At 39.8% G+C, this 16023-nt stretch overlaps 1 protein-coding gene across 18 annotated transcripts in view; it reads left to right on the forward strand.

Annotated features, from left to right (window-relative positions):
• NEK11 (NIMA related kinase 11) overlaps positions 1-16023 on the forward strand; it is a 255460-nt gene that overhangs the window by 174818 nt on the left and 64619 nt on the right. For 17 of the 18 annotated variants that reach the window (XM_038570830.1, XM_038570831.1, XM_038570834.1 and 14 more), the window contains one exon: positions 5558-5618. In XM_038570830.1, coding sequence (XP_038426758.1) covers positions 5558-5618 — 61 coding nt within the window. Of the gene's footprint in view, positions 1-5557; positions 5619-5736; positions 6243-16023 lie in introns of those variants that run through there. The other variant, XM_038570840.1, reaches the window with a different exon arrangement.

A 16023-nucleotide genomic window follows, 5' to 3' on the forward strand; every position in this document is an offset into this window, starting at 1 on the left:
AAGGAATGAGTTTATTGCTAAATGAAGTTGCAACACAGTGAGACAAGCTCTTTAACTCCTTTTCTAAATTATTTAATGTAAAAATAAAGGAGAACCTGATCTTTATAATGAATTGTCTCTTTTTCAAAAGACAAAGTTTCATTTAAATGTTAAAAAGTAACAGTTGGATTTTATTTAATTCTGTGGCTTATTAATCATTAGTGTCATTTATTTTGATCACCAAATTGATCCAAATTTAACCAGTAGAAAAAAATATGTATCTGGGGATATAGTTATATGTAGATCAACTAGTCTCAATCAGGGGAGATTTTTTTACCCTTGGGAGACATTTGGCAGTACCTGGTGACGTTTTTGGTTTCTACTTCCTAGGGTTGAGGGAGGGATGATGGGAGTGTCTTATTGGCATCTAGTGAGTTGAAGCCAAGAATGCTGCTAAGCATCCTGTAATATACTAGTAGAATTACCTGGCCCAGAACTTCAGTGGCACTAAGGTGGAAAACCTCGGCGTGTATAAATAGATGGGGGAATGGGCATGAAAACATCAAGGTTGACATCAAGGTGAAGGATATATGGGATTTTTGAACTGCTTTTGCAACTTTCCTGTGAGTCTGACATTTCAAATGTTTAAAAAGTGTTCAGTGGGTACGGTTGGAGTTTTGGTCTTAATGCCCTCATCTGCAGCGTAGAGACAGAAAGTGACTTGTCCTTTGTTGGGGATGTAAGTTGAGCTTAGTCATTGTCCATGACTTCTGAGGCCACGGTCTTTAGGGCAAGTAGGGAAGTTGGCAGAGGCCTCAAGTTCCTACGTGGCCCATGACTGTTGCTTACTCCACTAAGGGAATGCACAACCCTCTTTTGAAAGCCATATTTATTTTTATTTTTATTTTTATTTTATTTTATTTTATTTAAATTTTATTTTTAAAGATTTTATTTATTCATTCATGAGAGACACACACACACACAGAGAGAGAGAGGCAGAGACACAGGCAGAGGGAGAAGCAGGCTCCATGCAGGGAGCCTGACATGGGACTCGATCCCAGGACTCCAGGACCACACCCTGGGCCAAAGGCAGGCACCAAATTGCTGAGCCACCCAGGGATTTCCCCCTGGAAGCCATATTTATTTATTTATTTATTTTTATTTTTTTTTAAAATTTTTATTTATTTATTTATGATAGTCACAGAGAGAGAGAGAGAGAGAGAGAGAGAGAGGCAGGCAGAGGGACATAGGCATAGGCAGAGGGAGAAGCAGGCTCCATGCACCGGGAGCCCGATGTGGGATTCGATCCCGGGTCTCCAGAATCGCGCCCTGGGCCAAAGGCAGGCGCCAAACCGCTGCACCACCCAGGGATCCCTGGAAGCCATATTTAGACAGAGAACTGATGTTTTACTCAAAGTTCTCTTAGGACCTGGAGTTCGAAGCCATTGATGAAGAACTCCTCTGCTGCATCTTGTCCCCAGGCTGCATTATACTATATATATCTCTCAGCAAAGAATTGTTTTTGAGTCTCTTTCATGAGATTATACCCTGGTTCCTCCAGTAATATTGTGAAACTCTGCTTGGGTTTGGAGGCCTGCCTTCTACTATAAGTATGTGTACACTAGTGACTAAGAAGAATTCAGGCTCTGGAGAATACCACGTGTTCTACCTCTTACTAGCTGCATGAACCTAGTCACATTATGGAATCTACCTGTGCCTCAGTTTTCTTAACTGTTAAATAGGGAGAAAAATAGCACCACTTAGTTGCATTTAAATGAATTAATACATGTAAGGTGGTGGAACAACAGCACATATTAAGATCTCAGTAAAAGTTAGTATTTGTTTATCCATCCATCTAGTCATTCATTCATTCATTCATTCAATTGGATTAGAATTATTTCCCACAGACTTCTATAGGGTTCCCTATCCTCTATGTTAGAAAGATATAACTGGTATGTCTAAGCCATCCAGATACCTTCTACACCCTGATTTGGGTCCTTGCTGTTTCGTTGCTTGACTCAACTCAAATACTTATTGCAAATGTCTATATTCTGTGGCAGATACAGTGATAGGGACTTTTTAATCTTTTATATCTCCGTCCCTTTCCCATCCCATCCTGTTCTACCCTGTTCTATCTCTTCCATCCATTGGGTATTTCCAACAAAGTCATACCCTCCACAAAAGGCTTTTTATTATTTCATTTGTTTTTTATAAGAGCCCTGTGTGGGATAGGGGACGACATTATTCTCCTCATTTTACAGTGAAGGAAAATGATGTTGGGAAAGGTTAACCAATTTGACCAAGGCCACAGAATTAAGAAGTAGTATGTTCTTTCCTCTACTTCGCCAGGAAGGAGGTACTTTGAGTGGGGAGAACCATACTGTACAACTAGGGGTAGACTGTGATCTAAAGAGTCAATGCCATTGTTCTGTTTCTGGAAGAGACCTGCACAGGTGAGCATTTAGCATTCGTCAGGCTCCTGGGTCCATGCTGGGTGCTGGAGACCTAAAAATTGTAAAATACTTAGCCATCTTAGTTTAGTGTCTCAGTTATCTTTTACTGTGTAACAAAATGCTCCAAAACTTAATGGCTTAAAACAATGACTTATTGTCTCTCGTGACTCTAGGTAGGTTGCCTGGGCTCACTAGACAGTTCTTCTGTTCCATGTATATTGTTTATACATGTGGCTGCCTTTATATATGTTTATACATGTGGCTGCCTTTTGCTGGGAGCTCAGCTTGGGGGTCCCAGGTGGCCTCACATGTATGTCAGACAGTTGATGCTGGCTGTTGGTTGGGGGCCTCTGTTTCCCTTCACAAGGCCTCTCATGCTGCAGGACATCTCACCATAATATATCACCACTGGGAGAGCCTGGAATTCTTTACATTGTTGCTGGCTTCCAAGAGAGTAATAATGGAAGCTACATGGCCTCCTAAGGCCTAATAATAAAAGTCACAGAACATCACTTCTGCCACATTTTGAGGCCCAGAGCAAGTCAGGGCCAGCTTAAGAGATGGGAAGAGAGAGTCTAAGTTTGATATGAGGAATGGTCTAGGAACAAAGGAATGGGAAGGTTTGCTGTCGCTATATTGGAAAACAATCCACACAGTCATGTCCATCTAACTCTTTGCTGGAAGAACCAGGTTTTAGAGCTAGAAGGTCCCTTAACCATCATCCAATTCAATCCCTTAGTTTCACAGATACAGAAACTAAGGCCTGGGAAGTCAAACCACTTGGCCCAGGCCAGGACACTTAGTAGAGGAGCAAGGCTTACAACCTAAGCTTGCCAAGTTGGTGTCATCACCTGTGTATGCCAATGTGTGCTTTGCTTTTCCTCCAACAGAGGATGTCTCTGCTGGGTTCCTCTCTGTCAAAGCTGTCCTGCTAAGTTTGGAGACCACAAAGGTACAGAAGAAGGAAAGGATTTGTTTTTCCCTCTTCTAAATCTCCCTGCCTCCCTATACCTGGGCTGGATACCAGGGTCTTCAGTTAATGCTTTGGCCTCATTGACCAGCATTAACCAGCCATAACCTTCTTCATCATTGCCTCTTTTATACATCGGAACATGAAATGATGCTGGGTTTCACCACATGCATAAAAAGTGGCTGCTCAAACCCCCACCGGATGTTATATTATGAAACAACACATTTATGTAATGTTTTAGAGTAGTCTATTATACCACAATGCATTTTTCTAAAATTCACAATTACTTCAATATGAAATGTGTTGCTTGTTTTGAAATGGAGCAGGTGAGCCACAAACTATTGATTTCCCTCAGTATAGCCACAAACCTGAAAATAATTAAATGGTTCCATTTTCCCAGGTCATTATGATGCTATTGTGGATATTTTCAGTCTCTTGGATTCAGGACAGATATTTCTTTTGTAGTAAAGACAATATTTGTTGCCAAATACAGTTCTGGGATTCCCTCAGCTCTCAAGAGGGTACCTGACTCTTACTGAGGGTTAAGGTAAATAAGAAGTGCAGTTCTTAGATTTATGACCCCTAGAAGACCATACATTTCCAAAGAAAAGCTGGTAGAGACATTCCCTACAAAAATAATATTTACTTGATTTTTGATGTATGTATGTATGTATGGATGGATGGATGGATTACAGATTGAATAAAACCCTTTCCCCATTCTAAGTAGCATTTGCTATTTTGTAAATTAAATAACATTTGTTTATTATAGAAAATTTAGAAAAGATGTAAGCACACAAAGGAGAAAATAAAGAGCATCCATAATCTTACCTTATACCACCATCAACATTTTCAGTGTCTCTTCTTCCCATCAGAGAGATGGAGGAATAGATCTCTAGATTGATAGAGATGGAGAGAGTGAGATATAGGCAAACATATTGAGATATTTTTCTTTTAAAAAAATTGGATTATACAATACTAAGATAAAAAGTTTTTGCACAGTGAAAGAAACCATCAACAAAACAAAAAAGCAACCTGCCAAATGGGAGGAGATCTTTGCAAATGACATATCCAATAAGGGATTAATAGCCAAAATATATAAAGAAATTATACAACTCAACACCAAAAAAATAATAATCCAATTTTTAAAAAATGGGCAGAGAACCTGAATAGACAGTTTTTCAAAACAGATATACAAATGGCCAACATAAAAAGATACTCAAAATCATGGATCACCAGAGAAATGCAAATCAAAACCACAATGAGATATTACTTTATACCTGTCAGAACAGCTATAAAGTAAAAAAACACAAGAAATAACAAATATTGGTGAGGATATGGAGAAGAAAGAGTCCTCATGCGCCGCTGGTGGGAATGCAAATTGGTACAACCACTGTGGAAAAAGGTATGGAGTTTCCTCAAAAAAAAAAAAATAAATGAATAAATAAAACTACCATAAGATTCAGTAATTCCACTCCTGGGTATTTACCCAAAGAAAACAAAAACATTGAAAAGATATATATGCACCCTTATGTTTATTGCAACATTACTTACAATAGCCAAGATATTGAAGCAGCCCAAGTATCCATCGATAGATGAATAGATAAAGATGTGGTAATATATATAATAGAATATTACTCAGCCATCAAAAGGAATGAAATCTTGCCATTTGCAACAACATGGATGGCTCTGGTGGATATCATGCTAAGTGAGAAAAAGACAAAGTCAGAAAAAGACAAATACCACATGATTTCACTCATATGTATAATTTAAGAAAGAAAACAAATGAACAAATGAAGAAAAAAGAGATTAAAAAAAAAACTCTTAAATACAGAGAATACACTGGTAATTGCCAGAAGGGAGGTGAGTGGGAGGATGGGTGAAATAGGTGAAGGATATTAAGTGTACACTCATATTGATGAGCACTGAGTCATGTATGAACTGTTGGGCCGCTATAGTGTACACTTGAGACTAATGTAACACTGTATGTTAATTATACTTCAACTGCAAACAATTTTTTAATGGGATTGTACTGTCAAAAAATTTTGAAACCAGTTTTTTTTTTGTTTTATTTTGCCTAAATGTGGCAAGAACATTTTTCTATGTCAATAAATATTGTTCTGTCATACACAGAAGTAAATCTCTCTTGTTTTGACAGGACAGCGATATCGAAGCACTGGTCAGGTGTTTGGAAAATGTCCTGGGTTGCACCTCTCTAGGTAAGTTGTTTCAAATTCCAAAATGTAGTGGTATCTGCTGATGCTAACAGAATATCTGAGAAGAAAGCTTCGAAGGAATCTAACAGATATTTCAGTCCAGCCTCTTCACTTTATACAGGAGGAAACAGACGCACAGAAGTTGAAAGTCTGGCCCAGGGCCAGGCAACTCGAATTTTATTACTGTAAGTGACCGTCACTCTCCAAGGATGAAATAGTGTTGAAATTCAGTGGTCCGTTGTGACCAAATGGTGGCCTGGCAGTGCATAGTAATAGGCTTTTCAGGTTCCCCAGAAAAGGAAACTCCTACCTCACTCTTCCTGTAGGAAGATTGTATTCAGTCAAGCTGCAAAGACCATCACTCTGAAGGTCGGGCAGTCACTGGAAGCGATTTGGTCTGAAAAACAAAGCTAAAATTTCTTTAGCATTGTCATTCTCAATACATGGAATTGCTGTGCTTCAAGGATAAGACCCTATGTCTTAGTTTTTCCTTCTTTCTCTTTAATCTGAAGAGCCCAACTGTGGAAACTTCTAGCAATCGATGATAAATTGTCACACCTGACATGGGTAGAAAAGCAGAGGCTGTACCTACAGGTCCTGAGTGAAACGATCTGAGATTTTTTTTCTTTGAAATTTGATTGTGGAAGGGGGGGTGCACCTGGGTGGCTCAGTGGTCGAGCATCTGCCTTTGGCTCAGGTCATGATCTCGGGGTCCCAGGATCAAGTCCTGAATCGGGCTCCCCACGGGGAGCCTGCTTCTCCCTCTGCCTATGTCTCTGCCTCTCTCTCTGTGTCTCTCCTGAATAAATAAATAAATAAATAAATAAATAAATAAATAAATCTTAAAAAAAGAGAAATTTTTGGGTTTTTAAATTTTTTAATTTCATGACCAAAAGCAATCTCCTCAAAGGGAATGACAGGAATGAAGGTCAAGTGTTGAGGTACGCAAACATTCACCACTATTTTATTAGGAGCTTTATGCATTTTGTACATTATTCCACATCTCTGTGTGTGGTGCCTCAGTCATAAACAAACATAGCTCCTGGACTTTTTCCTCCTGATCATCACCCTGTGATCTGTTCAGGTGTACATCAGTAACACTGGGTACATTTAACTCCCAGGTATTGATTTGAAGACCAGGAGGGGGGCAGCCCGGGTGGCTCAGTGGTTTAGCGCCACCTTCAGCCCAGGGTGTGATCCTGGAGACCAGGGATGGAGTCCCACGTTGGGCTCCCTGCATGGAGCCTGCTTCTCCCTCTGCCTGTGTGTCTGCCTCTCTCTCTCTCTCTCTCTCTCTTTCTCTGTCTTTCATGAATAAATAAATAAAATCTTAAAAAAAAATGACCAGGAGGGCTTTCCTTTGGCCAAGTCACTTTTCTTCTCTGGACCTTGGATTAGATCAGTAAGTTTGAAACTGAGTTCCTGGGGCCTCCAGGAAAGGACAAGGCTCTGAGTAGCTGGGGAACAAAGTCCGCATCTGCACTGCTCATCTGTGTTTCTCCAGAGTCTGACACAGTGTCTGGTGCAGAGGAGGCCCTTAGCAGATATTTTACAGTATGTTTGAAACAAATGAGATGCACACCCTGCTCCTTTACCAGCTTCAACCAAAAATAGTTTCACTCTTCTCTGTTTTAGAAATTAGACTTATACATCAGGTTGTGTCTTGAAAAAGATAGGTCCCACTGCAAAAAAAAAAAGAAATTAACACTGAATTGAATAGATGATATCTAGATTCCCTTTTAGACTGTATGCTTTTATAAAAATAAGCAATAGAATCACGGAATAAAAAATGCATTTATCTCTGCCTGGAGCTCCCCTCAAGTTGACAGAAAGGAAACAAAGCTGGTATCAACTTACAGGACAAAGGGAATGGGGGAAATGGGGGCAGCTGAGAGCTGTTCACTCATTTGGGAAGTTTGGAAGCAGATGGATGTGTGGTGAGCAATTTAGAAAACGGACAAGATGAAAGCTACATGCCTAAGATGTGTGCAGGAAAAGAGAGCGGCTAAGGGGCAGGCTACAAGACTTTGAGATGATGGGGAGCGTGCTTTTGAAATACCTGTCTGGGAAAGTACTCACAGTGGGACCCTCATCACAGATGAGAATATTATTACTTTCAGAACCCCGGACTTCCATCATTACTAGACTCTATGAAGAAATCTCCTCGTGCAGTTTTATAAGTGTGAACTGCTCAGGTAGCTAGTACCTGTTGTGCCCTAACTACATTTTGGGGGAGTTTCACAGATACAGTAATCACTGTGGTGTTAATATATGTCAGAATGTTAACAGGATTCAAGAGACAATTTAAACTAAAATGTATCAGAGTATAAGCCTGGTCATGTAGAAATGAAACCTTTGCGAATTGAGGCTTTACTCACATTCAGCATCAACCTATGCATTTTGGAAATGTCCAGTTGCCTCCTGAGCATGTCAATATGTTAAGTATTCATGAGAGACTCCTAACTCTGGGAAACATACAAGGGGTAGTGGAAGGGGAGGTGGGCGGGGGGATCGGGTGACTCGGTGATGGGCACTGAGGGGCGCACTTGACGGAATGAGCACTGGGTGTTATACTATTATGTTGGCAAATCGAACTCCAAAAAATATATATACATAAAAAAATAAAGGAAAACCAGACCTGTCTTAAAAAAATGTTAAGTATTCTCCACAAATATGTTAAAGAGCTTCTCCCAACCCTCAACAAGAGAGGAAAAACAGCAGGTGGAAATGTCCTTTCTGGTTATTTAGACCATGCAGATTTTAACTTTGCTGCCCTGAAACCATTGTGTGCAGTGGTTTGACCCCAATCCAACCCCAGATTTAGTCTTCTTTCTATTTGAAACAGAGGGAATGATATTTTCCCTGCCTGTGTCAATGGAGAGTAGAGAGAATGAATGAGTTAGCATTTGTGTAGCTTCAGGAGATCCTGAATTTGAAGGTATCCTTCTGAATTTCAAGTTCAGTATATGAGTTTCCTGTATACATGAAGGTCATTTAAAAACCTTTAGATCAGTAGTTCTCTCACTTGAACATGCATCAGAATCTCTTAGAGCACTTGTAAAAATGCAGGTCTGGTGCGTGGCCAACAATTTGTATTTCTAATAAGTTCCCAAGGAATGCTGATGTTCCAAGTCCAGACCACATTTTGGGAACCATAGCTTTAAAGTCCTTGAGCCCTGAAATTCTTATTGTGCACCCCACACCAACTTATAGTCCAAAGTATTGCTAAAGTATAAAATAAAAATTTTATTTCTTAATATTATAGAGAATTTGCCAATAAGCTAAACTGAAAATAGCTCCTTTCTAAATTTTTTTCCTCCTTTATGTGATGCAGTCTGTGTGCTGGACTATTTGGCACTGTATATAGGGTTACTGAGCTTCCTTGGAAGCAATCTTGTATTTTTGCCTCATCCTCAGCATCTGCATCAGACATTTAGGGAGGTCTGGTGGATTCAAGGCACTGCATGAGGATTCTGATGTTGAGACCTATTTGAAATGGTCCCAGCCACCAGATCGGGTCCTGGACAAACCAGGGCACAGTTTTGTAATGATACCAGAAGGCACCCACTAGATGCTTCTTTCACACATAGAGGACCTGTTGTCCCAAATGGAGGCACCTCATTTCTGAAGCCCTGAATCCCCCCTGAAATTTCCCATGGACTATAAGACACAAGGCCAGTCATGAGCAGGATGTTGAGTGATCCCAGGTGGAATTAAGAAAGGGAAGGAGAGAAGAAATAAAAAAGAGAGCAGGAAAGATCAGAAATGAGGGCCTGGGGGAGACAGCCAAGAATGTCGGCCATTTCACCAAGGGCAGATACTTTAAAACCTGAAATTTCCATGGTTTAAATGTGTATCCTTTCTCCCCCTTCCTCATTCCTTTCTTCCCTCCAAATGTTTATAAAGCACTTAAAATAAGCCAGATATCACAGAGGATGAGGAAAACAATGTCCCTGTCCTAATGAGCTCTCAACATAGAGAGGCTGATATTTACCAGGCACTGTGATGAGGACAACATATACTGTGAACAAGGAAGGTGGAAGACAAGGGTCCACTATGGGGTTGCAGCCTGGAGAAGACTTCACAGAGGGCAAGGTTTGTAATTTCTTGTGTCAGTGAGGACAGTACGAGATCTTCTTTTTTTTTTTTTTTTTTAAGATGTACTTATTTATTTTAGAGCAAGAGGTAGAAAGAGACTGCAAATGGGGAGTGAGGCAGAGGGAGAGAGAGAATCCCAAGCAGACTCTGCACTGAGCACAGAGCCCAACTCCGGGCTTGATCCCAGGACCCTGAGATCATGACTTGAGTTGAAATCAAGAGCCAGCCACTTAACCAACTGAGCCACTCAGGCACCCCAGGGCAGTACAATATCTTTTTCACTGTAGTATTCTCAGAGTCTAACATATAGCCTGGCACACAGTATTTTTTCAATTATATTTGATGAATGACTAGAAAGATGAATAGAGTTGCCAAGTGGTTAGAGGGGGAACTATTCTCTAGAAAGCATCAAACAACATGAAAGCTCAGAGGTACTAAACAACTGGGTATATTCATGGAACTATCCAGAGGTTTGGTATTACTGGAAGAAGGTGTGAAGAAGGGATCCATAAACCTGGCTATGTAGGGCCAAACCCATGGATAATCTTGTATGCCAGGTTAAGGAGCTTGAATTTTATCCTGTGGATTAGTCTACCACTGTTTTTTTTTTTTTTTTTTTTCCTACCACTAGTTTTTAAGCATGGTCAGAAAAGGTTACCTTTAACATATCATAAGGAAATTGCTTTGAAAGGAGTGACTTGAGATGGGGAACTGGTCATGGGCTCTCATTATACAGACAATAGATGGTGTTACTATAGTAACTGTTTAGGCCCATAACTACTCAGTAAGACCAGAAGATGACCTCTCATTTTCTTTTCTTCGAACTTAGAAAGGAAAATTCTGTCTCCATATTTCTTGGTAACCAGATTATGAATTAAGGCAACATATGAAATTTAACATTTTTAAACGTTTATGAAATTGGATGTTTTTCTAGAGAAGGAAGTCATCAGCAGAATGATATAAGTCCTTGGTAAACTATACTTATAAAAAGACTTATTTTGTAGATCCAAACTGGATGTAGTCACAGAAGCAATTAGAATACAGCAGATGCTTCAAAACCGCTCTGCCTGTTAAAATCCCCATCGTGCGTTGAGTTGTCTGATCCATTCGGCTTTTTGAAAATTGTTACCCCTCAATTCTTCCACTGAATCTTGGTAATAACCATTTAATCTCCACTAAACAGTGTAACTGATAGAGACCATCAGGGCCTCTGAATCCTTTAGAATCTTCTTGTGCTTAAGCTCTTCAAACTCTAAGCTGTTAATTGTAAGGTTGACTGGCAGCCATTTAACCTTGCACTATTGTGCTTCTCACCTTGAAAGAAATGAATTTCTCATGCTAATTAGAATGATTTCAACCTAGTGTTTTATCTTTCATTACTGACACACTGAAATCATGACATTTGAGGAGAGGAGGGATTATTTTGGGTCATAAACCACTTGGATCATTTTGATGTGGATGCACAATGCACAGTATCTGTTTGCCATTATACCTTCTGTTTATGTACTAGGGAAATTTAATAGTTTCTGTAAGTTCTTTAAAACTTAAAAGGATGCAACAGATTCCAAATTAATGGCAATTTATAGAGAACCTACTTGTGTCTGCTACCATGCCAGACACATTCATTTGGCAGATGTGTGGTGATGGGATGGGGGTAGGGAAAGGGCTTTGTAATATAGATAAACCCCTAAAACTGTAGTATTATTCATTGTTAGTAGTGTACTCTTAGGGAAGAACATTCTGTATATTACTACTATCTAGGAAAAAAGTGTCAGTGATGAGTTTATTTAAGAGAGAAACTCAGCAATTGTGCATTCATTTATTACTCACACACTAGAATATCACCAAGTTAATATATTTTGGTTTGTAAATACCTTAGGCACTTCCTTGGTATAATCTGAAAGTGGCCGCTATACACAGGCAGGCAAGGAGAGGCTGAAGAAAGAAATAGGCTGCTCCAGATCAGTAAGGTGGTAGGTTGAATAAGTAAGGAAACTACTAACATATGAGGCTTATCTTGGGTGGCTGTAAGATGATTAGATCTCTGCAGCCACCTGCCAAATCTTAGAAATTGATATAGAGGCCCTAGCTGGGTTTAGTATACCAGCCATCCAAATGGTCTCAATATCACAGCATTATCTCAAGGCTGTGTCCTTGGAGCAGCCTCTGGGAGCAGGAAACGCAAGTGGGATATACATTCCAATGACAGGGGAAGGGATGAGGAGCCTCTGATTGCTGGGGTCCAGCTCACTGGTCAATTGGCAGTTGGGCAACAGTGTACTTTGTAGAGGAATGGTTTTAGGCCACAGTGATATCTTAGGCTTGCATCTTGCCATTAAAGACCTATGATTTCAGAGGAGAACTAAGCCAAGGGCCTAAATAACTATACAACTAAAGAGTAAGGATCCAGAAAATGGAGAGATCGCTTTTAGTTGGGGGAATAGGAGTCCTCAAGAAAGCTTCAAGGAGAAGGAACTGAGATCATTCCTGACAGACATAAGGATAGATTTGACCGTGAAGAGGTGAAGGCTCTGCAGGTGGAAGGAATAGGGTAAGAAGGAACATAGAAATAGGAACAGGTAGTAGCAGACAGGCTTTGCTCAGAAATGGTGAGTGGTTGGTTCCCTTTGGTATTTGCCTGAGTCATCTCACTTGTTAATATAACATGAACTACCTATATAGTTAATTTTTATTATTTTTCTTAAACAAATAAGGTCGCCTTTTCTTTATAAAGGTGTTTACTAGGATCTTTGATATCTAATACCCTTTTGTGTAAAGGGAAATATTCACTACTACTTGCACTTGATTTAATGTTCAATGTAGTAAGCTATATAATTATAAATATAGTATGGATCCCTTTTCTATCTTGTTTTATAGATTCCAGCTTTCTTTTGGTTTGTTTTAAAGAGACTCTTATATATGGACTCCTAAATTTTCTTCTAGGATTATTATTGTCTTATTTTCATAGTTTTTATGCCAGGGGAATTATTCTTCTCTATTTAATTTAAATTCCCTTTTTGTCATATCACAACTCCTGGATATTGTCTGCTTCTGATTCGATTTTGCTCTACTGATCTTGCTGCTTAATCTTCTGTCAATACTAGAGTATTTTTAATTACACTGCCTTTATGGAATGTTTTAATGTCTGATAGGACAATTATCTTCCAATTTTCTAATTTTTTCAAAATATTCTTATCCTCTGACATTTCTTCTCCCATGTGGGTTTTAAGATCATTGATCCATTTCTAAAAGATACCTTTTTCCCCCCTACTACTAAGTTCTAAAGCAACCATGCAGCAACAGTGATTTCAAACTGGTTTTAAGGTAAATGCAGAGATAGTCTTCATATATTCATATATTCATTTCTTCTCCTAACGCTTCACCAAAGTCAGTGCCTATATTGCATATATATGACTGCATAATAAAGTATTCAAACACTTATTAGCTGAAAACAGCAATAATAGTTTACTATTTTCATGGTTTCTGTGGGTCATGAATTTAAAAGTAGCTGTTGCTCAGGGTCTCATGAGGTTATAGTCAGACATCATCAGGACCACAGTCATCTGAAGGATGACTCACTCATACAACAGCAGGTTGGTGGAGGGCCTCAGTCCCCTTCACATGGGCCTCTTCCCATGGCAGCTTGGAAATCCTCAAGGCCACTAATGCTGGACATTGAGCATTATTGCTAGACTGGCTACCATTGCCACCTTGGGAACCTGGCTATGGCTCCCACTCCGGCCCTAGGCCTACCTGGATGGATTCCATGTGATCTCTGCCCCTTCTCATTACCAACTCTGATATACAGTCTGGAGAGGATGTGTCTCATTGGCAGAGGCTGATCATGTGTCTACACAATGTGCCTACAATAAGGGAGGCTAGGAAAGTAGTGAGTATCCAGTATTTTTAGCTTCTTTAGTGGGAGCCAGACTCTGTCTCACAAAGTAGAAGATTCTTCTAATAAAGGAAGAAGAAAGTGAGGCCAAACATAATAATAAATATCTACTGTAGTAATGAACTTTCTTGTTCTGAGAGATGTGGAGGGAGAGATGGCCCTTACAATGTTTTGTGGGAACATCTCTTTTGGCTTTCACAGAAGTAGATGATGATTCAAGAGAATCCTTTTTAAATTTATCTTCTGTGTTGCTGACTGTAGAGGGAGCCATTTGCTTCAGACAGCAATTGTCAGGGTCGACACTAATAAAAGGTGAGAACTTGTCCTGAATAGAGGGCCATGGCTGTGCCAGCTGGGGTGAACTCCATTGAATGAGTGCCTGCTTGCAGAACTAAGACACTTGATCCTGGCTCTGCTTAGCTGAGTGCTCAGTTGGGACCCCAGTTCCACACCATTCACCTGACAAGAGGTGGTAGAGACACAGACCCTCTGTCATCCATCTCAGCCCCAGAAGCAGCTCGGTAATGCTCTCAGGTATGTCTGATTGCATGTGGCACAGATGGCCATTGCTGTGCTTTCCTGGGTCAGGTGGCTGCTCCTGGGGCCAAGTAAAAGACCAAATTAACTTGGCCATTTGAACTTTAGAGACTACTTGTTCTGAAAGGGACAATATTGAGTGGTTCTTTCTGGCAGTAATTATATACTTTTTTAAAAAAAGATTTTATTTAGTTATTAGAGAGAGAGAGAGGAGGGAGCATAGCCACATGAGCAGGGGGGAGGGGCAGAGGGAGAGGGAGAAGCAGGCTCCCCGCTGAGCAGGGAGCCTGACATAAGGCTCCTATCCCAGGACCCCAAGATCATGACCTGAGCTGAAGGCAGAAACTTAACTGACTGAGCCACCTGGGCACCAATTAATTTTTGAGGCCACTTCTGTCTGGGTCAGTAAAGGTGTGTAAAGGCAGAGGGAGTTTCATTTCTAGTTTTCTAGTTCATTTAGAACTACTATCAGGCTATTGATGTGAAAAGTTGAAAATGTGGGTAAGGCTGCATTTAACTACAAATCAATTACTGTGAGCATTTCCTGGCACAAAACTGTGGTAGGATACAAAAAGGAATATGATTCACAGTTCATATTTTCAAGGAATTTCCAGGTAATTACGGGGTATGAATATCTCTAGACCAAATGACTAGAATTGCAGGCAGGAAGTAATGAACAGCAACGAAGATGAGTGGGCAGCATCAAAATCTCCAGCTCGCTGGGCCCTACCTTGGAGATGCTGCTTCAGAACCTTTGAGGTAGGTCTTGAGAGTCTGCATTTTAAACAAATTCCCAGGTGATCCTGATGCTGCTGGTCCAGTCTGGTCTGGTCTGCTGGTCTCAATGTACTTTGAGATCCATTGGGCTAGGAAATCAGGGAAGAGAGTGCTCTCACTTCCAGCTGTGGCTTTTTAAAGAAAATGATGATTTTTGACAAATTTTGATCAATTGAATCAAGTTTTTAATAAAGGTGCCTCATTCAATTTTAACATATTTATAACCCCACTGAAGAGAGTGGTATTTACGACCCAGAAAAAGACTTTGTTTCAACGTTTAGGTTACACTAACCTGAAAGAACAAAATATTTTTGACCCAGTAAGTCTTTGTCTAGAAACTTATTTTAAAGAGATAGAGTTGGGTGTAAGGATAAATATACAAAGGTTTTCATGGTAGTGTCGCTTACAATAGTGAAAAATTAAAATCAAGATAAATGCCTAGAAATGGGGACTAGTATATCTTCTAGAACAAAGAAGTTCTTTACAGTTTATTAAAATGTTGATGTAGTCACATATTCACTGGCATGAAGGGTGTTATAAAGTAACAAAGTGTACAAAGCTGTAGTTGATACACACACATACATATGCGTGTGTGTGTGTGTGTGTGTGTGTGTGTGTGTGTATTTGGAAACACTACAGTGTTAGTAATGGTTCTCTTATTCTCTTAAGCAGCTTTTCCCTTCTGTGTTTTCTAATTTTGCAATAAACACGGACGACTTATGTGATTCTTTTCTACTAAAAGAACAGGGAAGCACTGATGCATTTACCTTAAGTATTTTAGTCAGTCTTGAATCAGCCCAACTTGCCATCACAAAAAAGCAGATTTTATTTCTAAAGCTAGGATTCTCTATATTGGCAACTTAGCATAATAAAACTCCCCAAATACTGGCTTCTGGCTCCATGGGGTAAGCACAACTGAAGAAGTTGGAATCTGGCTTCCACAAATCTCTTCTCAACCTGTATCCGCATTTAATTGGTTATTTTAAAAACCCAGACACTATTTTTTTCCTTCCTTTTTTTCTTTTCTTTCCTTTCTTTTTTTCTTTCTTTCTTTTTTGTACTGATAGGTTCTATTCTTAGAGGCCTCTTCTGGTACATTCA

Source organism: Canis lupus, chromosome 23, assembly GCF_011100685.1.
Source record: "Canis lupus familiaris isolate Mischka breed German Shepherd chromosome 23, alternate assembly UU_Cfam_GSD_1.0, whole genome shotgun sequence".
Taxonomy (NCBI): domain Eukaryota; kingdom Metazoa; phylum Chordata; class Mammalia; order Carnivora; family Canidae; genus Canis; species Canis lupus.